The following is a 19,377-nucleotide window of genomic DNA, read 5'->3' as shown; positions in this document are numbered from 1 at the left end:
TTCCCACCAAACGTTTTCATATCACGTGTCTGAATTTACTTCTTTACACTGAAAGAGAAACATTTGAAGGTTATTTATAGGTTATGACGCTTTTACTGGTCCGTTTGAGATCAAAGTGCACCAGAAAAACCAGAGGGCGATTAAATAAACGAGTTTGAGAAGAAAGTTGTTTAAATTCAAGAAAAAAGTCAAAACTGAGAAAGGACAAAAAAAAAAAATCTCATCTCATCTCCATCCTCTTATCCGGGGTCGGGTCTCAGGGGCAGCAGCTCCAGCAGGGACCCCAAACTTCCCTTTCCCGGGCCACATTAACCAGCTCTAACTGGGGGATCCTGAGGCGTTCCCAGGCCAGTGTGGAGATCTAATCTCTCCACCTGGTCCTGGGTCTTCCCCGAGGCCTCCTCCCAGCTGGACGTGCCTGGAACACCTCCCTAGGGAGGCGCCCAGGCACCCGGGCTTCCTCCGGGCAGGGCCTCTCCTCCGCTTCCTGGTTTGTCCGTAGAGTCTTTGTGAGGCGTTCTTAGTCCGGCCCCTCGCCTGAGACCACTCTGCCATGGGAGACCAGGAGCACCAGGGTCCAGACCACAGCCCTCAGGTTCACAGGGACTCAGACCTGAACCACCATGAGGGGACGGGTCCAGACCACAGCCCTCAGGGTCACAGGGACTCAGACCTGAACCACCATGAGGGGACGGGTCCAGACCACAGCCCTCAGGTTCACAGGGACTCAGACCTGAACCACCATGAGGGGACGTGTCCAGGAGAGGGAAATAAAAATCATTCAACAGAAAAAAAGGTGTAAAACTTTATAAAAAGTCACCAAAATTGTTACATTTAGAGTTAAATTTAGACTTATTAATATTGTGAAATATTGTGATGCAAACTCTGGATTTATTGCTTTATTTGGACACTTTTGCAGATTTATATTAAAAAAACAACAAAAACATCATGACACGAACATTTGTGTGGTGCGCGCACACACATACACACACACTGGTCATCACTGACCTTGTTACAGACGCTGAGCTGCGCTCGTCACCTGCAGCCAGTTTCCCTTTCAGTGGTTCCCTAGTGCAACGTTAAAGAACCGTACCAGAGTCTTTATGTTTCAGCTCGTTCTCCACAATCACGCGTCATCAAGCTGCAGTTATCAGTCACGCAGGCGGAGGGTTATCTTTGTGTCAGTGCGGAGTTAAAGTCCTGCTGCAGACTCGTCACAAACATGAGGTTGAAAGAGTCGAAGTTAATGCAGGTTATTCTGTTTTTTTGCGTGATGATCGCGGCGTTCGTCCCACTGCACGATACAAATACAGTTTGTCCCGATGACGCCGCTGAAGGAGTCAGGAGCTTCATCCTCTGCTACGTTTCCCACGGTCTTTGTCTGCACTTTAATCATTCAAAGGTCTTTTTTAACCATTAATGCTGCTGAAAATAACAGCAAACCTCTGCAGCAGCATGAGAAGAGTCCCTACACACACAACAAAGCACCAATGGGCTCCTTCCACTGTAATGGACTTTACTATGAGAGGAGCTGGTACAGGGGCCAGTAGGTAAGTCTTTAAAACACTCTTTAATAAACTCTGGCTTCACTAACTACGCTGTTGCTGCTTTGTTGTGTGTGTAGGGACTCTTCTCATGCTGCTGCAGAGGTTTGCTGTTATTTTCAGCAGCATTAGTGGTTAAAAAAGACCTTTGAATGCCTTCACCGTGCTGCCCCGAGCTAATCACTGTTAGCCACGTCCGACTGTTAGCGACTACGTTATTAGTTGTTACAAAAAAAACTGTCTCTGTGGATTATTTGATGATTAAAGTGCAGACAAAGACCCTGGGAGGATTTTACGCTGGACTTACACTTTAAAAGGGACAAACGTAACGTCCGCAGCCGAGGGAAGGTCGGGGGGGCCACAACTATAACGACACGTGTCCTCAGAGACCGTCATTTCCACGCCCCGCCATTTATTGTCTGTGTTCGCAGTGCGTTGTGGTAGCGTGTCCTCATTTTAATGAAAATGAGGTTCGGGTTACTTTATGGGGACGCCTCGCCGCCTCTCGGACGTAAATGACACCTTTAGCGCCTTTTTTTCCTCTCCTCGAATGTTTTCAGGAACTCTCCCATTAAAGAGGAGAAAGTTTCCAAATCAGTCGCCATGTTGGTCCGGGAGCAGGCGGCCCACGAGTGAAAGCACCAATCAGGTGCAGTCGGAGGGCGTGGCCTGATGCTGAGAAGCAGGGGGGGCCCTGCGTGCAGAAACGCCGCGGCGGACGCGAACCATCGGGATTCATCCTTCAGTAAACATGGATAAATGTTTCATCAGAGGAGAAACTGTGGTGGAGATGTTTGGACTGAAATGTTTGTTTTTCTCGTCCGAAGGTCATGTAGTTTGTTGTTTCCTGATGTTTTAACGAGAGAGATCATTACAATAGTCAGCGTGTTAGGCCGCGTTCAGACGGAGACGATGTAGAGAGGAAACTCTAAAGTGGCGTTCTCCCTTTTTATTCCGCGTGTAGACGAGTGTCTTTGGGGGGAAGTCTGCGTGCATATGGTGACACTAAAGTGTGTAAACTGGATGTCGTGTGCACGTCAGGTGTGTGGGTGGAGCTGTGGAGCGCTGCCACACAACAGCACCCAGAGCTGGTGCATGCTGGGAAACGTCCTTCTCCTTCTGTCCCTAACAGCGGAGAAGCAGGACGCCGTACAGCGTGACAGGGATCTGCAGCACGGGGGGGTTTACCTTTTTATGTTTTTAACCTTCACACCCTGGAGCGGGGGGGGAGATACCTGTCGTGGGAACAGGGCATCAGCTGTTAGTTCCTGTAACTGATCATTTCGACAGAAGATCAAAGATCAGGAACTAAATCCCGAGCGTGCGGATCTCATGGCGACGTGCTCGATAGGAAGTTTAACCCGACGTTGGCACGAATGAAAAGAGAACATATTTGATTCATGGAGCGTTTTTGAACAGAGACGTTTACGTGGTTGCACTGAACCGACTGTTTTGAATGGGATCGGTAGTGAAGGAGCTAAAAAGTGGGAAACACCAAAAGGATCCTTGAACCCCCCGTCACCTCCGGCCTGCTGAACACACACCGGAGACCCTCGGCCTCAGGTCCGCTCTGACCTGCAGCCCGTCTGTCCGTCACTTGGCGTTAAGTCAAACATTCACATTGAAACACACTTTATCTCCTAAGGCACGTTCTCCCTCCCGATCTTGTTTGAATGCTCTGTGCAGAAGCGGTGAAGAGGCGTCGCGGAGTCGCTTCAGCAGCATTTCTTGCCTCTCTTCCGACGGTCTCGGTCTCTCTGGGCGTTGATGTTGACCGTGTCCTTCTCCCGCTCTCGTTCCCGCTCCGCTCGGTTCTGGCTCTGCTTCTTGGCCCGCAGCACCATGTGCGTGAAGGCCATGAACATCTGGACGGAGCAAACACAACGACAGTGAGGCTGCAGCCGCTGACAGCACCGAGGACTCGCCGCCGTTTTACAGCCGCGGAGCTGAAGCGCCGGGCGGACGGAGGTCGTTTTAGGTCTGGAATCAAACCGGGTTCAGTCCCTCGGTGCCGTTACTGTTTTCAAACCTTCAGACTGAAAAAAGGAGGTCGTTCGAAGCAGTGGACACTCCTGATAAATGGGTTTCATAGACGTGAATCGTTTCATTGTGACTTTGCAGAGAAAAGGGCCGATCACGCGGGAAGTTTTTGAACATTCGCTCGTTTTGAAATGTGCAGATATTACGGAGGAAAAGACATGAGTTGGTTTTTTTTTTTCTGGTTTAGCAGCAGAAAAATCTGCACGATGCTTCTGAGAATGGAATAATTATGCAACAATTCATGGATTGATAAATAATTAATCTGCAGCTGAACTTTGGTTTTAAAGTCATAATGACGTCTGAGTAAAGTGCGTGTCAACACCACGTTACCTCTTCTACGTTGATGTTCTCTTTGGCACTCGTCTCAAACACTCGAACCCCCATGGACTCCCCGAAACGCACAGCATCCTGGGTATCCACCTGTCTCCTGGCAGGGTCGTCACTTTTGTTTCCCACTGAGAGACAGAGAGAGAGAGGGAGAGAGAGAGGGAGAGAGAGTTAACGACCAACCACGACAGTAAAGTGACAAAAACAGGAAAGTAACATTAAAACAACAATAAAATAAAGTGAAACTAAGGTGAAAACCACTGTTAATAACGTAAAAGCAATTACAGTAAGGTGAAAATAATCTGACAGTAGGGTGACAGCGAGGTGACAGTAATTTGACAATGGGGTAGCGGGGCAGTGCCGTGGCAGCGAGGCAACAGTGAGGCGACAGTGAGGCGACAGTGAGGCGACAGCGCGGCGACACTACGACGGCAGTAGGGTGACAGTTAGGACACAGTGCGGTGACAGTAATTCAACAATGGAGTGACAGTGCGGTGACTGTGGGGTGACAGTGGGGTGACAAGTGAGGCGACAGTGAGGTGACGGTGAGGTGACGGTAGGGCGACAGCGGGGTGACAGTAGGGTGAACGTGAGGTCACAGTGAGGTGACAGTGAGGTGACAGTGAGGTGACAGTAGGGTGACAGTGGGGTGACAGTGGGGTGACGGTGGGGTGACGGTGGGGTGACGGTGAGGTGACGGTGAGGTGACAGTGGGGTGACAGTGGGGTGACAGTGAGGTGACAGTGAGGTGACGGTGAGGTGACGGTGAGGTGACGGTGGGGTGACGGTGGGGTGACGGTGAGGTGACGGTGAGGTGACGGTGAGGTGACGGTGAGGTGACGGTGAGGTGACAGTGAGGTGACAGTAGGGTGACAGTGAGGTGACAGTGGGGTGACAGTGGGGTGACAGTGAGGTGACAGTGAGGTGACAGTGAGGTGACAGTGAGGTGACAGTGAGGTGACAGTGAGGTGACAGTAGGGTGACAGTAGGGTGACAGTAGGGTGACAGTGGGGTGACAGTGGGGTGACAGTGGGGTGACAGTGGGGTGACGGTGGGGTGACGGTGAGGTGACGGTGAGGTGACGGTGGGGTGACGGTGGGGTGACAGTGGGGTGACAGTGGGGTGACAGTGGGGTGACAGTGGGGTGACAGTGGGGTGACAGTGGGGTGACAGTGGGGTGACAGTGGGGTGACAGTGGGGTGACAGTGGGGTGACAGTGGGGTGACAGTGGGGTGACAGTGAGGTGACAGTGGGGTGACAGTGAGGTGACAGTGAGGTGACAGTGAGGTGACAGTGAGGTGACAGTGAGGCGACACTAGGGTGACAGTGAGGCGACAGTGAGGAGACAGTGAGGTGACAGTGGGGTGACAGTGGGGTGACAGTGGGGTGACAGTGGGGTGACAGTGAGGTGACGGTGAGGTGAGGAAATGTCGGTGTGGACCGACCCAGGATCTTGCAGACGTTGTCACAGTTCTGGGAGATTTCGTTTAACCACCTCTTCACGTTTACAAAGGACTCTGGATTTGTGACGTCGTAGACGATGATGACGCCGTGTGTGTTCCTGTAGTATCTGCACGCAGAAACAACGGACGCCATTAATACAAACACACAGAAAAACAAACAGGAACATTGGTTTGTTTGTGCGCGCGCGGAGGATTACGTGGATGTGATGGTTCTGAACCTCTCCTGACCCGCCGTGTCCCAGATCTGCAGCTTCACGCGCTCCCCGTCGATGTCCACGGTGCGGATCTTAAAGTCCACGCCGATGGTGGTGATGTAGCTGCCTGCAGGAGATCACACACGCACACACAGAACTCCATCTGAGTCACAGCACGTGTTTAAAGGTGCCCCTTGAATATTAAAGGGTAATATTGGTGTTTTTCAGCACTTTAATCATCAAATAATCATGGAGACAGTTTTTCTTAGTGTAACAACTATTAACGAAGAAATCCAGGAGAGTCGCTAACAGCCGGATGTGGCTAACAGTGATTAGCTCGGGGCAGCACGGTGAAGGCATTCAAAGGTCTTTTTTAACCACTAATGCTGCTGAAAATAACAGCAAACCTCTGCAGCAGCATGAGAAGAGTCCCTACACACACAACAAAGCGTCATCAGTGTAGTTAGTGAAGCCAGAGTTTATTAAAGAGTGTTTTAAAGACTTACCTACTGGCCCCTGTACCAGCTCCTCTCATAGTAAAGTCCATTACAGTGGAAGGAGCCCATTGGTGCTTTGTTTTGTGTGTAGGGACTCTTCTCATGCTGCTGCAGAGGTTTGCTGTTATTTTCAGCAGCATTAGTGGTTAAAAAAGACCTTTGAATGCCTGCACCGTACTGCCCTGTACTGTACGGTGCAGGAGCGTCCGTTTGACCCTGAAGGGCGTCACTGAACTTAGTAAAACTAAGTGCCTGAAAGAAAAAGCTCCGATGATCCCGAGTCAAAGCCACTGAACTCACCGGAGAAGGAGTTGTCTGCGAAGCGGAGCAGAAGGCTGCTTTTCCCCACATCTGACAGAGAAAGAGAGCAGACACACGACGCGTTAGAAAGAGAGACACAACGTGTTTACTCAATAACCTGCCTGAAATCACCCTGAGGAGGATGAGAGGACGAGCGGAGACTGATGAAGCAGAATCATGAGGGAAATATACGATCCAGAGCGAGATTTACCCAGAAAAACTAAAATATCCTTTAAAAAAAAATCCACTTTAATACTTTCTGCAGAGTAAAGGTCTGAAAAATGCATTAAAGTGGTCAAATATCAAAACCACGTTGCATACAAATATCATGATTCATCACAATATTCTGTCCCAGACGCCACAAATGTCACTAAAAGGCTTGCGGCTTTAAGTGGAGTCTCCCCCTGCTGGACATTAGAGAGAATGCAGCTTTAAGTGGAGTCTCCTCCTGCTGGACATTAGAGAGAATGCAGCTTTAAGTGGAGTCTCCTCCTGCTGGACATTAGAGAGAATGCAGCTTTAAGTGGAGTCTCCTCCTGCTGGACATTAGAGAGAATGCAGCTTTAAGTGGAGTCTCCTCCTGCTGGACATTAGAGAGAATGCAGCTTTAAGTGGAGTCTCCTCCTGCTGGACATTAGAGAGAATGCAGCTTTAAGTGGAGTCTCCTCCTGCTGGACATTAGAGAGAATGCAGCTTTAAGTGGAGTCTCCTCCTGCTGGACATTAGAGAGAATGCAGCTTTAAGTGGAGTCTCCTCCTGCTGGACATTAGAGAGAATGCAGCTTTAAGTGGAGTCTCCTCCTGCTGGACATTAGAGAGAATGCAGCTTTAAGTGGAGTCTCCTCCTGCTGGACATTAGAGAGAATGCAGCTTTAAGTGGAGTCTCCTCCTGCTGGACATTAGAGAGAATGCAGCTTTAAGTGGAGTCTCCTCCTGCTGGACATTAGAGAGAATGCAGCTTTAAGTGGAGTCTCCTCCTGCTGGACATTAGAGAGAATGCAGCTTTAAGTGGAGTCTCCTCCTGCTGGACATTAGAGAGAATGCAGCTTTAAGTGGAGTCTCCTCCTGCTGGACATTAGAGAGAATGCAGCTTTAAGTGGAGTCTCCTCCTGCTGGACATTAGAGAGAATGCAGCTTTAAGTGGAGTCTCCTCCTGCTGGACATTAGAGAGAATGCAGCTTTAAGTGGAGTCTCCTCCTGCTGGACATTAGAGAGAATGCAGCTTTAAGTGGAGTCTCCTCCTGCTGGACATTAGAGAGAATGCAGCTTTAAGTGGAGTCTCCTCCTGCTGGACATGAGAGAAAATGCAGCTTTAAGTGGAGTCTCCTCCTGCTGGACATTAGAGAGAATGCAGCTTTAAGTGGAGTCTCCTCCTGCTGGACATTAGAGAGAATGCAGCTTTAAGTGGAGTCTCCTCCTGCTGGACATTAGAGAGAATGCAGCTTTAAGTGGACATTAGAGAGAATGCAGCTTTAAGTGGACATTAGAGAGAATGCAGCTTTAAGTGGAATAGAGAGTTGCACTAACTGGAGTCTCCGATGATGAGCAGCTTGAACAGATGGTTGTAGTCTTTCCCGGCCATGCGGACGGCGTCTCACCGTTTCCGGGTCAGATCGGTTTCACGGGAGGAAGTGGCGTTCCCGATCGGGGCGGCAGCACAAGAGTTTGTCCGACGCTCGCAGGGATTCCCGTGCCAGCAAGAGAACATTCCAGTTGAAATGTCTGCGCCTTCTTTTCTTTGTTTTTTGCGGATCAGCGTTTCACATCCTCTTCTCCGCGGAACGACGTTGAAGCCGCCGCAGCAGCCGGCAGGAAGTGAGGCGTTTCTGGAGCGCTCGGCGCCTGTGACTCATGCTCGGCAGCGCCCTCGTGCTTCCGCCTGGGTTCCGGTTCCTCCCCCGGTCACGAGCTGCTGTTCCTCTTTTTCACGCTGCGGCTCGGTCGTGGTCACATCCAGCGCGGGCTCCTGTCAGACGCCGACTCGCTTCCTCTGGAGGGAAAAGTGTGTGTCATGGCGCGAGGACGCTTCGGAAAAGCTGCTGAACAAAGAGAAGAAAAGTTAATAAAAGTGTTTCAGTCGCTCGACTTCTGCAGAAAATTATCTCCATGAAAGAGAAACAGCCAACATTTCTAAAGCGCTTCTTTAGCTTTTATTTGTCTTTATTTTATTTAGAAAAGTAAGAAGAAAACAGCTGAGGAGGCATTTTTAAAACACTTTTATTATTCGTATTATTATTAAAGAGATTTGACTCATTTTATTAATTAATAGAATTTAAACACTTTTTCATTATTATTATTATTATTATTATTATAGAGATTTTCTATAATTCTCCACTCTTACATTATTTATTAATTAATAGAATTTAAGCACTTTTTATTATAATTATAATTATTAGAGATTCAACACTATCACGTTATATTTATTTTTTATACTTTCAAAATTTACATTTTATTTATTAATTTATACTTTAACACATTATTTGTTATTATATAATTAACACTTTAAGTTTTGTTTATTAATTTATAGAATTTAAACACTATTATTATTATTATTATTATTATTATTGATTCCACACTATTACATTATATTTGTTATGTTAAAGTTTTAAGACTACGACAATTATTAGATATTATTTTTTATTTCATAGAGTTTTAACTACTTTGTTTATTTTTATTTATTCCTGAATTTATTTCTGAAATGATTATTGTATTAATTATTTATATATTTTATTTATTCCTGTATTTACTTATTATTGTATTTATTTATTTCTGTATTTATTTCTGTATTATTTTCTATATTTATTTATTTCTGTACTTATTCATTTATGTATTTATTTATTCCTATATATGTAATAATTTATGTATTTATTCCTGTATTTATATATGTAATAATTTATGTATTTATAAACTAATTTATATATTTACTGATTTTTATATTTCGTCCATAATCTGACGCGTTGTAACGTCACGCGAACACGAACGTGACGCCAAAGCTCGCACAGAAATCTGTTGTTTTTCGAAAGTTAAACTAAATGATGCTAAAATAAACCGTTACATTATTTATAAAGACACGTGAGTAACGACTTTAACACGACCTTTAATTCGGCTCACGTTAAAAACACAAACACGAGCTCGTTTGGTCGTAAAACCACCGACAGTGTCCCCAAACTTCTGTCTGCGTAACATTACGTCGTGGGCAGCGCTGCAGGAGCGGAATTAAACAGCAAAATAAACAAAAATATCTTTAAATTAAACGCGTTTTTCTTCAGCCGAATTACGAAAGAGAACACGAACATTCATAAGAAACATTAATTTTTGTTTGACAATGATCGCATCGCTGCGGAGAAGCTGAGAAGCGTTAAAACACCCGGGTTTTGAATGGAGTCTGGCGGGGGACGGTGGCGGGGCCTGACCCCGGCCCTGCCGTTGACTCGCCCCCGAAACCAAGACGTCAGAAAACTTCCCGGTCCTCGGTGAAACTTCGCAGCAGACATTTTTAAACAAACCGGAAACTTACTTCGGACGTTCACCCGGTGTTCTTGCGCCGGAACATGTTCACAGACCCGCGGTAAGTGTTGTTTTTGCCCCGGTGAAGCCCCGGACCGTGTCCCCGCCGACAGCGACCACACCTGCCGGAGCGAGAGGCTGATGACCCTCATCACCGCTGCTGCCTTCAGGGACCGTGGGAGAAACCACACTCACTGTTTATTTGTTGTTTCTGAAAATATATTTCATCTAAAAAAGTTGTTTTTTTTATTAATCTTTTCTTATTATTAAATATCTTACTAAACTCTACATATAAACCACTACATTTGCAAACCAGAAACCTATTTTTATTGTTTTAATTTCTCACTTTAACTTCGCTTTAACTACGCTGCTGCCTTCACGGACCGTGGGGAAAAGCACACTCACTGTTTATTTGTTGTTTCTGAAACTATATTTCCTCTCAAAAAGTTTTTTTTTTAATTAATCTTTTCTTATTATTAAATATCTTACTAAACTCTACATATAAACCACTACATTTAAAACCAGAAACCTATTTTTATTGTTTTAATTTCGCACTTTAACTACGCTGCTGCCTTCAGAGACCGTAGGAAAAACCACACTCACTGTTTAATTGTTTTTGAAAATATATTTCCTCTCAAAATGTTGTTTGTTATTAATATTTTCTTATTATTGTATATCTTACTAAATTCTACATACAAACCACTACATTTGCAAACCAGAAACCTATTTGTATTGTTTTATTTCTCACTTCTTCTTTAACTCCCCCCTGGACTCACTAAACTTCTGCACCTGTGATGATTTATTTATGTAATTCAAAGTTTTATTTATGATATAAATGCAGAGAAATTATTGTTATATTATATGAATATTAATCAGTCATATTTGTTAATTTTAATTTACTTATTTATTCTTTTCTCTTCATATTTCCACATTTTCTATTTACTTATTTGATCTTTTTCTCTCCATAGTTTGACATTTGGAAATTACTTAAATGAAATTTTACTTATTCATTTTATTTCTCATGTGTCATATAAACATTTTGTACTCAAACCCTTTTATTCGTATATTATATTAATTTTAGACACACAAATAAAATGTACAATTGGCTTTTATTAAGTTTTTTCTGCTCACATTGAATCTGAACGTGTCACATGATGAGAAGCAAAAATACAGACGCTCGTATCTACAGAAGAGTCTCAGCGGTGCAGGAGCCCGGTCCACAAACACTCATTTATTATTATTTATTATGAATAAAGTGTTTCTGATCCTTCAGCGTTTCCTGCTCCGCACATAAAAAACAAACATCCAGGTCCCCTGATCTGCTGACCCGCTGGCTCTGGGTCCACGTTACCGTCCACATCAGACCAGTTTAGCCCAGATCAGACCAGTTTAGCCCAGTCCAGACCAGACCAGTTTAGCCCAGTTCAGACCAGTTTAGCCCAGTCCAGACCAGTTTAGCCCAGACCAGATCAGTTCAGTTCAGACCAGATCAGGATCAGTTTAGCCCAGTCCAGACCATTTAATATCAGTTGAGACCAGATCAGGACCAGATCAGAGCCAGTTTAGACCAGATCGGGACAAGTTTACACCAGTTCAGACCGGATCAGGACCAGTTTATATCAGTTTAGACCAGATCAGGACCAGTTTACATCAGTTTAGACCAGATCAGGACCAGTTTACATCAGTTTAGACCAGATCAGGACCAGTTTACATCAGTTTAGACCAGATCAGGACCAGTTTACATCAGTTTAGACCAGATCAGGACCAGTTTACATCAGTTTAGACCAGATCAGGACCAGTTTAGCCCAATTCAGACCAGTTAATATCAGATGAGACCCGATCAGGACCAATTTAGACCTGTTCAGACCAGATCAGGGCCAGTTTAAATCAGTTCAGGACCAGATCAGACCAGTTCAGGACAAGTTTAGACCAGATCAGAACCAGTTTACACCAGTTCAGAACGGATCAGGACCAGTTTAGACCGGATCAGACCAGACCAGGACCAGTTCAGACTGGATCAGACCAGATCCGGACCAGTTCAGACCGGATCAGGACCAGTTTAGACCAGATCAGGACCAATTTAGACCAGATCAGGACCAGTTTAGACCAGATCAGGACCAGTTTAGACCAGATCAGACCAGATCCGGACCAGTTCAGACCGGATCATAAGCAGCGGCGGCTCATTTCCGTCGTCTGCTGCTGGACGAGCGGCTCGGTGACGTGCGGCTGTCGCTCCTGTCACAAAGAGAAACAGGAATGAATCAGTTAATGAAGACGTGCTTAGTTCATTTATTCTTCTTTTACATTTACAACCTTTTAAAACACACATTTACCGTTTTACTGAGTCTTTTTATACATATTATATATATAATATTATATTTATCATGTGTTTCCAGGTGTTTCCAGCACCGTTTGAACCCGGCTGCTTCTTTTTATTCGTGCAGGTGAAATTAAGGTTGACTTTTTGTACATTTGAGAAAAGTTTGTGTCAATAAAGGTTTAAAAACCCTTCAAACCCGCTCTTAGTGTAAACGTGTACAGACCTGCGGCTGGGCGAGGGCGGCGCCGCTCTCACGTGCCTGGGGGGAGAGTAACTGAGCGAGCGGGAGTCTCTCAGCGAATCGGCCGGCACCCTGCGGGGCGCGGGGGGGCTGTGAGGGGAAACGCACGGCTGTCAATCAAAGGCTCAAAGACAAAAACACCAACATCTGAAATAACGGGTTCATGGAAGGGTCCTTAAACGCAGCACGACAGACGAACGCAGCTGGTGTTTAATTATCATACAAACAGGTTTACACACATTTTATTATTTATTCTTTATTTTATCTTAATATGTCAACATTTTATTTACTTATTTATTCTTTATTTCTCTTAATATCCACATTTTTTATTACTCATTTTCATATTTTTAAACTAAACTAAATTACTTATTCATTATTTTATTTAGTTCTCTTCATATTTCCACAATTTCTATTTTATTTATTTATTATTATTTCCACATTTTCAATTACTTATTTATCTTCATATTTCTACATTTATTTATTTTATTTTATTATTATTTTTTTATTTCTCTGAATATTTCCATACTCCCCTTTGGAAGAATTCCTTTTATTTATATTGATTATGTTTTTATTTTACATTTATTATAAATCCCTGTACGATGTTCACAGCGTGTTCCTGTGACGCCGACAGTTTCACTGATATTATAATATTTCATATCCAGATTATTATTAAATTATTATCAGATTATTTTCAGCTCAGTGGAATAAAAATGTATTAATTTAAAGTCCTCACCTCTTCTTCTTCTTCGTTTCCTTCTCGTTCTCTGATGAAGAGGAGGAGGAAGAGCTCTGAGCTTTGACCGTTTTCCTGTTAAACACAAATGATGATTATTATTAATAATAATAATAATAATAATGAAGCAGCAGCAGGAGGAGGGGGTTATGACGCTGTCTTACTCTTTCCCCTGCTCCTCCTCAGAGTCGGAGCTTTCTGAAGAGGACGACGAAGAGGAGGAAGAGGAGGAGGAAGAGGAGGACGAAGATGAGCTGGAGCTGGAGCTCCTGCTGCCTTTCTTGTTCGCCTCCTTCCCGTTCACGGCGCTCTCGCTCCGGCCCGTTTGGTTGGACTGTTCAGGGGCCGGCGTCTGCTTCGTGCCTGGACCTCGAGACGACGGTTTGGCTTCTGATTGGCTGCTGGCCGGTGACTTCCTGGAGGGGGCGTCAGGGCGCCGCGAGTCAGACTGGGAGACGCCTCTCCCACCTGAGGGCGCGGCCTGGGAGGAGTCTCTGGAGGGGACGTGTGAATCAGACGGACGACTTCTCTGCTCCCTGTCCTCTCGCTCCGCTCTCCTCTCTCTCTCCGGGGACGCTCTCGTGTCCTTCCTCTCTCGCTGCGGGGACGCTCTCCTCTCTCTCTCCGGGGACGCTCTCGTGTCCTTCCTCTCTCGCTGCGGGGACGCTCTCCTCTCTCTCTCCGGGGACGCTCTCGTGTCCTTCCTCTCTCGCTGCGGGGACGCTCTCCTCTCTCTCTCCGGGGACGCTCTCGCGTCCTTCCTCTCTCGCTGCGGGGACGCTCTCGCGTCCTTCCTCCCTGGCTGCGGGGACGCTCTCGCGTCCTTCCTTTCTCGCTGCGGGGACGCTCTCCTCTCTCGCTGCGGGGACGCTCTCGTGTCCTTCCTCTCACGCTGCAGGGACGCTGCGGTGTCCTTCCTCTCTCGCTGCGGGGTTGCTCTCCTCTCTCGCTGCGGGGACGCTCCCGTGTCCTTCCTCTCTCGCTGTGGGGACGCTCTCGTGTCCTTCCTCTCTCTCTCCGGGGACGCTCTCGTGTCCTTCCTCTCTCTCTCCGGGGACGCTCTCATGTCCTTCATCTCTCTCTCCGGGGACGCTCCCGTGTCCTTCCTCTCTCGCTGCGGGGACGGCGAGGACGAAGAGGAGGAGGAAGAGGAGCTGGAGGAAGAAGAGGAGGAGGAGGAGGACGACCTTTGGGGCCGGGGGACGTCTTTCGGCGGCAGATGCTCCTTCGCCCTCTGTCTCTCTTGCTCCGCCTCCCTCTGTCGGACCCGCTCCTGCTCACGCTCTCTCGCTCGCTCTCTGGAGAGGGAGTGGCTGCTCCTCCGGCGCCGCGGTGGAGACGGCGAGCGACGGGACCTGGGAGAGGAAAGCGTAAAAGAGAGCGGAGTGAGACCCTCAATACAGAATGATCTTTGATATGAACCTGAATGGAAGTGACAGGAAACCGCAGCCACTGTTTAATTCAATTTGCATGTTTTAATTTTACTGTTTATTCTTTTATTTCTATTTTTGTAATTAATTATTTATTAGTGACATTTAGTGACAGCCTGAAGACACAGCTGACAGGAGGAACTAGACCCGTCGGGGCTGACATGGGTTAGCTAGCCTTGTCGGCAGGAAGCAATCGCTACGCAGTGAACTGGATCTTTGACAACAAAAGCCTCAAGAGGAATATTACCCCTCGAGTCTGCGAGAGCGAGGGCGCAAGATGACTCGTTTTGGCGAGGAGGTCCCACCTGTTACTGGGTATTCCACCTTATTTCGCTTTAAATTTGGGAAATGTGCTCATATTCTGTAAATACACAACCTGCTCTTATAGAGTCATAGGTTAAATAAAACAAACTGTGCGCTACGTTTTATTTTTGCGTTAAGCCCCGCCCCTGACATGAAGGTGTTGGTCTCACCTGCTGGGGGGGCTTCGCCTCCTCGGACTTCTGGACCTGCTGCGCCTCCTGGGGCTGCCGGGCCGGCTCCTCCTGACGACGCCGCGCTCACGTTCCCTCTCCCTCTCTCTCTCCCTCTCCCTGTCTCTGTCTCTGTCCCTCTGCCTCTCCCTGTCCCAGTCTGAGCGGGCCGGAGGAGGCGACGCTCTCCTGGGTCGGGACGGGGGCTCCTGGTACTGCCTCGGTGGAGTGCGACGCGGCGGGGACGAGGCTGGGGGTTTCTGTGGCGGCGAGCGCGACCTCCTGGCTGAGGGGCTGGGCCTCCTGGCTGAGGGGCTGGACCTCCTGGCTGAGGGGCTGGGCCTCCTGGCTGAGGGGCTGGACCTCCTGGCTGAGGGGCTGGGCCTCCTGGCTGAGGGGCTGGGCCTCCTGGCTGAGGGGCTGGGCCTCCTGGCTGAGGGGCTGGGCCTCCTGGCTGAGGGGCTGGACCTCACGGGCCTCCTGGCTGCGTCCCTCTCACTCCCTCTCTCCCTTTCCACGACTTTCACCTCTGTTCTTGTTTTCTCGGCCTCGGCGGGGGAGTACCTGCCGCTGCCTCTGCTGGGCGCCGCTCTGCTGGGGGGGGACGGAGGCGGACTGGGGCTGTCCACCTGCGTGGGACTGTACCGCTCCTGACCTTTTCTCCGGGGCGCTTGACTCTCTGCAGGAGCGCCGTGGGAGGCTCTCTCCCTCTCTCGTTTGTCTCCTCCACCCTCTCGGTCTGTCTGGGCTCGTCGAGGCGCGGCGTCGCTCTCCGCGGCGGAGACGGGGCTGTCCTTTCTGCCGTTGGCTAAATACGTCTGGACGGAAGCTCCGACGGCAGGCGGCGCGGTTTCCTCGGCGCTGCTTTTGTCCTTCCCTGCAGACGCGGCCTTCTTCGCCTTGCCTTCGTCTTCAGAGGACGAGGACGAAGAGGAGGAGGAAGATGAAGAGGAGGACGAGGAGCTGTCACTGTCACTATCGCTGCTGCTACTGCTGTTGCTCCCGCTGCTGCTGCTGCTGCTCTCCTCCTTCTTCTTCTTCTCGGCCGGTTTCTCCTTCCTCGGAGGGCTTCTCGTCTTCTCCTTCATCTCCGGTCTTTCGCTCCTGCCTTTCTCCGCGGCCGGTCGGACCGCCTCGTCTCTCTTTCGGCCGCCCTCTCTGTCCTGCTCCCTCAGCTGCCTCTCCCTCCCCTTAGCGCTCTCCCAGTCGTTTTCTCTTCTCCTCTCGTCCTCCCTTTCTCTTTGACGTCCGTTGGTGACAGGCGAGCGAGAGGCGGGCGCTGGGGAGCCGCGGGACGGCTGTCCTCCGTCTCGTCTCCTGTCGTTTCTCTGTTGGAGCGGAGACGCCTCTCTCTCCGGTCTTTTCCCTGCGTCTCTCCTGTTGTCCCTTTCGTTTGGCGCCCTGGAGTGCAGATCTCTGTCAGTCCTGCGCTCCCTCTCTCCACTCCTCTCCCTCCTGGCCCTCTCCTTCTCCGGGGGAGGCGAGGGGGACGAGGAGGAGTCGTCCCTGGTCTTTTTGTCCTGTTTATTCCTGTCTTTCTCCCGCTCAGTGTCTCTGCTCCTTTCCGTCCTCGTCTCCTGTTTGGGGGGAGAAGGAGAACGGGAAGACGACGAGTCATGTCTGGTCCTCTGGGGAACACACTCCTTTCTTTTGTCCCTCTTTTCTGTGCTCCTCGAACGCCTCGCTTTCTCCACGTCTTTGCTCCTCGAACGCCTCGTTTTCTGCACGTCTCTGGACCCTGAACGCCTCGCTTTCTGCATGTCTCTGGACCTCGAACGCCTCACTTTCTCCACGTCTCTGGACCTCGAACGCCTCGCTTTCTGCACGTCTCTAGACCTCGAACGCCTCGCTTTCTGCACGTCTCTGCTCCTTGATCGTCTTCCTTTCTCCGCCTCTCTGCCTTTGGGGCTCCTTCCTCGCTCCCTCTCCTTTTCTATGCTCCTTGAACGCCTCCTTTTCTCCATCTCTCGACTCCGGGAGCGCCTCCCTTTCTCCCTCTCCCTGCTTTTCTCTGTCTGTGGTTTAGGAGAAGGGGACGAGGAGTCGTGTCTCCTCCTGGAGGAGGCCTTCTCCGTCTCACTGGGGCGCTCCAGGTTGGGCCTCTTCTAGAGGAGGAAAGATTTGTTTTAGCTCGGGAGAACATGAGCGAAAGAAACAGATCCATCCAAAAGTGTTATTAGTCCGACGCGTCAGTCTTACCCCTTCGCCTCCCTGATGATGCGGGCTGTGCTCCTCGTAGCCACGCCTCCTCCTGTCCGGAGATCTCCCCTTTCTACCTTCATCAGCTTTTCTTGCACTTTGGTCCTGCGGACGAGACTTCGGTGGAGCTGGAGACTGGCTGTGGACATCCCAGAAAAAAGGATTTATATACAGATTTATCAGCCAAAATATTATCTGCACAGATTTGTTTTTTCTACGTGTATTGCCCGATGCAGGCCGCTGCGTTCTCCGATAAGTTTTTTCCGGTCATTACTCACAGACAGGCGTCCACAGGCAGCTCTGTGTTGCTGCAGAAGTCTTTTTTTAAGTTCAATAAATGTTTCTTTTTTAAATTGAGACTTGAAACATTCGTTTTCACCGTTGTGTAATTTTTATGATGTAAATTGAGGGAGAAAAAGTAGAACAGGCTCAAGAAAATCAGCAGTCCAAATCTGTCATCGGCTAAAAAAGAAACATTTCTCAGATACATTTAGGGCGCACTCCCACTGTGCCTCCGTTCCGTGCCCCAGCACCTTTCACGGGTAAAGTCTGGTTCCTTGGACCAGTGTGAGTGCAACCGTACCGCGTAGGCACGCTTGCCGTCCACGGCCCGTTTGGGAGAGGTGGGCATATTTCTACTCAAGAGATTTTTGATGTGAAAGAAATTCAAGCACATTTCAAACCTTGAAAACATTCTAATTCAAGCATTTAAGGATTTCAAGCCCCTGTATGAACCCTGTTTGTTGTGTTTTTTATTCTTAAATGTATTTGATTTGTCTTTTCATTTGTTTAAGACATTTGTGAAACAGTTAAATAAATCAAATTAAAGTCGTTCAAAAACGTCTAAAGGGAAAAGTGTTGTAGTTGTATTATATCATCCTCATCATCGTCGGCGTCGTCGTGTCGTACCTGTGAGCGGAGCTGGAGGAGGCGCTTCGTTGTCGCACCGCTTTCATTTTGGAAGGACTCGAACTTTCGCTCTTCTTCGTTTTCTTCTTGGGCGTCTTCTGCGTCTCCTCTGAGGAGCTGAGTGTGAGAGGGGACGCACGTTTCAGTCAGCACATACATGCTAAATGGACCTGTACTTATAAAGCACCTTTCTAGTCTTCTGACGACTCACGGCGCTTTCACAGTGTTTGTCACTTTATTACCACTTGATGTCAAGAAAAAAGCAAAATATCCTTAAAAAAAGGGTTAAAGATGAACTTTTTCAGTGGTCGACTACTAAAATGACCACGTGAGCGTTAATATGACGTTTGTTATTCGAGTTAAAGGAGCTCCGACAGATCGCAGTTAGTTCATTCTCACCAAAGGAAATAATGGAAATAATGTTTAAAATTTCACTTTTTCTTTCATAACTGGAAAATTGTTCAACTATTCTCGGGGTTTTCCAGGACGTTGAGGAGCAAACACCCACCTGTCGTCGTCTTCTTCTTCCTCGTCTTCTGACGCCTCGCTGAAACACAAATGATCCGGTCAATAATCACAGCCCAAGTCAAATAATAATAATAATAAATGAGAAAAGAATCCAGAGCTGAGGTACCGTTTCTTTTTCTTCTTTTTGGATTTCTTCTTCTCTCGTCGAGGAGATGGAGACGGACTCTCTGAGCTGCTGAGAGAAGGAAGAAAACCCGTCAGAGCGTTTCTTCGTGTTCAGGATCTTTGCTGCTCTTTACCAAAAGTCCGTTCCCTCACCTGTCTCTGCTCTTGTTCTTCTTCTTCTTCTTTCGGCTGCGCTTCTTGGGAGGAGAGTCGGAATGGTCTGAATCTTCCACCAACCTGAGAGAGAGAAACAGGAGTGAAGCTGTGATGAGTGAACATATGAGACTGTCAGGGACCACAGGAACAGTGGTTTTGGCACCGTCGTAAAAAAGCAGGTGCAGTGCGGACAGATGTGCAGTTTAAACTTTGCTCCGTCAGCGGACGCTTTGGCAACGCTGCGTCGTCCAGAGTCTGGAGCTTGTTTATGGATGAATGTGGGGTTTCCTCTTCCATTTCTCAGCTTCAGCGCGCTGACTAAGCTTTTCTGCTCCTCGCCCAACCACAGGAACTTCAACACAAGCGTCTGGACGAGTCGACGCACAGACGGCCTCTCGTTTTTTGGCTCCCT

At 48.0% G+C, this 19,377-nt stretch overlaps 2 protein-coding genes across 4 annotated transcripts in view; both read right to left on the bottom strand.

Annotated features, from left to right (window-relative positions):
• Positions 1–884: 884 nt before the first annotated feature.
• LOC310959364 (ras-related protein Rab-35) lies at positions 885–10,013 on the bottom strand. Of its 2 annotated transcripts, none has more exons than XM_083930680.1 (7): positions 9,882–10,013; positions 7,892–8,403; positions 6,366–6,416; positions 5,572–5,695; positions 5,357–5,481; positions 3,915–4,039; positions 885–3,409 (listed from the first exon to the last, which is right to left on the bottom strand). In XM_083930680.1, exons 2-7 carry the CDS (start codon positions 7,944–7,946, stop codon positions 3,260–3,262), a joined length of 630 nt encoding a protein of 209 aa, XP_083786806.1. In that variant the 5' UTR covers positions 7,947–8,403; positions 9,882–10,013; the 3' UTR covers positions 885–3,259. The 2 variants fall into 2 exon arrangements, with proteins under 2 accessions (XP_083786806.1, XP_083786805.1); XM_083930679.1 differs by having other exon boundaries at positions 7,892–8,400; positions 9,882–9,998.
• Positions 10,014–10,969: 956 nt separating this feature from the next.
• The window catches only part of srrm2 (serine/arginine repetitive matrix 2), a 13,527-nt gene continuing 5,119 nt past the window's right edge, over positions 10,970–19,377 (bottom strand). The window contains exons 5-14 of one of the 2 annotated variants that reach the window (XM_083930653.1): positions 18,963–19,046; positions 18,811–18,879; positions 18,685–18,723; positions 18,177–18,293; positions 17,268–17,406; positions 15,069–17,173; positions 13,330–14,520; positions 13,166–13,240; positions 12,415–12,522; positions 10,970–12,106 (exon numbers count right to left, since the gene is read on the bottom strand). In XM_083930653.1, the coding sequence (XP_083786779.1) occupies positions 12,052–12,106; positions 12,415–12,522; positions 13,166–13,240; positions 13,330–14,520; positions 15,069–17,173; positions 17,268–17,406; positions 18,177–18,293; positions 18,685–18,723; positions 18,811–18,879; positions 18,963–19,046 (3,982 nt within the window). In that variant the 3' untranslated portion in view covers positions 10,970–12,051. The remainder of the gene's footprint in view (positions 12,107–12,414; positions 12,523–13,165; positions 13,241–13,329; positions 14,521–15,068; positions 17,174–17,267; positions 17,407–18,176; positions 18,294–18,684; positions 18,724–18,810; positions 18,880–18,962; positions 19,047–19,377) is intronic. The other variant, XM_083930654.1, reaches the window with a different exon arrangement.

This window comes from Echiichthys vipera (assembly GCF_963691815.1).
Source record: "Echiichthys vipera genome assembly, chromosome: 17".
Classification (NCBI taxonomy): Eukaryota; Metazoa; Chordata; class Actinopteri; order Perciformes; family Trachinidae; genus Echiichthys; species Echiichthys vipera.
The sequence above is the reverse complement of the archived record's forward strand: the minus strand, read 5'-3'. Positions and strand labels throughout refer to the sequence as shown.

What these genes read in the sequence shown, in the direction of transcription:
- LOC310959364 (XM_083930680.1), bottom strand. Translation starts at nt 7,946, where the DNA reads ATGGCCGGGAAAGACTACAACCATCTGTTCAAGCTGCTCATCATCGGA. An exon ending in GCTCATCATCGGAGACTCCA is followed by an intron (nt 6,417 to 7,891) that starts GTTAGTGCAACT and finishes TTTCTCTGTCAG; the next exon opens with ATGTGGGGAAAAGCAGCCTT. An exon ending in CAACGTCTGCAAGATCCTGG is followed by an intron (nt 4,040 to 5,356) that starts GTCGGTCCACAC and finishes TCTGTCTCTCAG; the next exon opens with TGGGAAACAAAAGTGACGAC.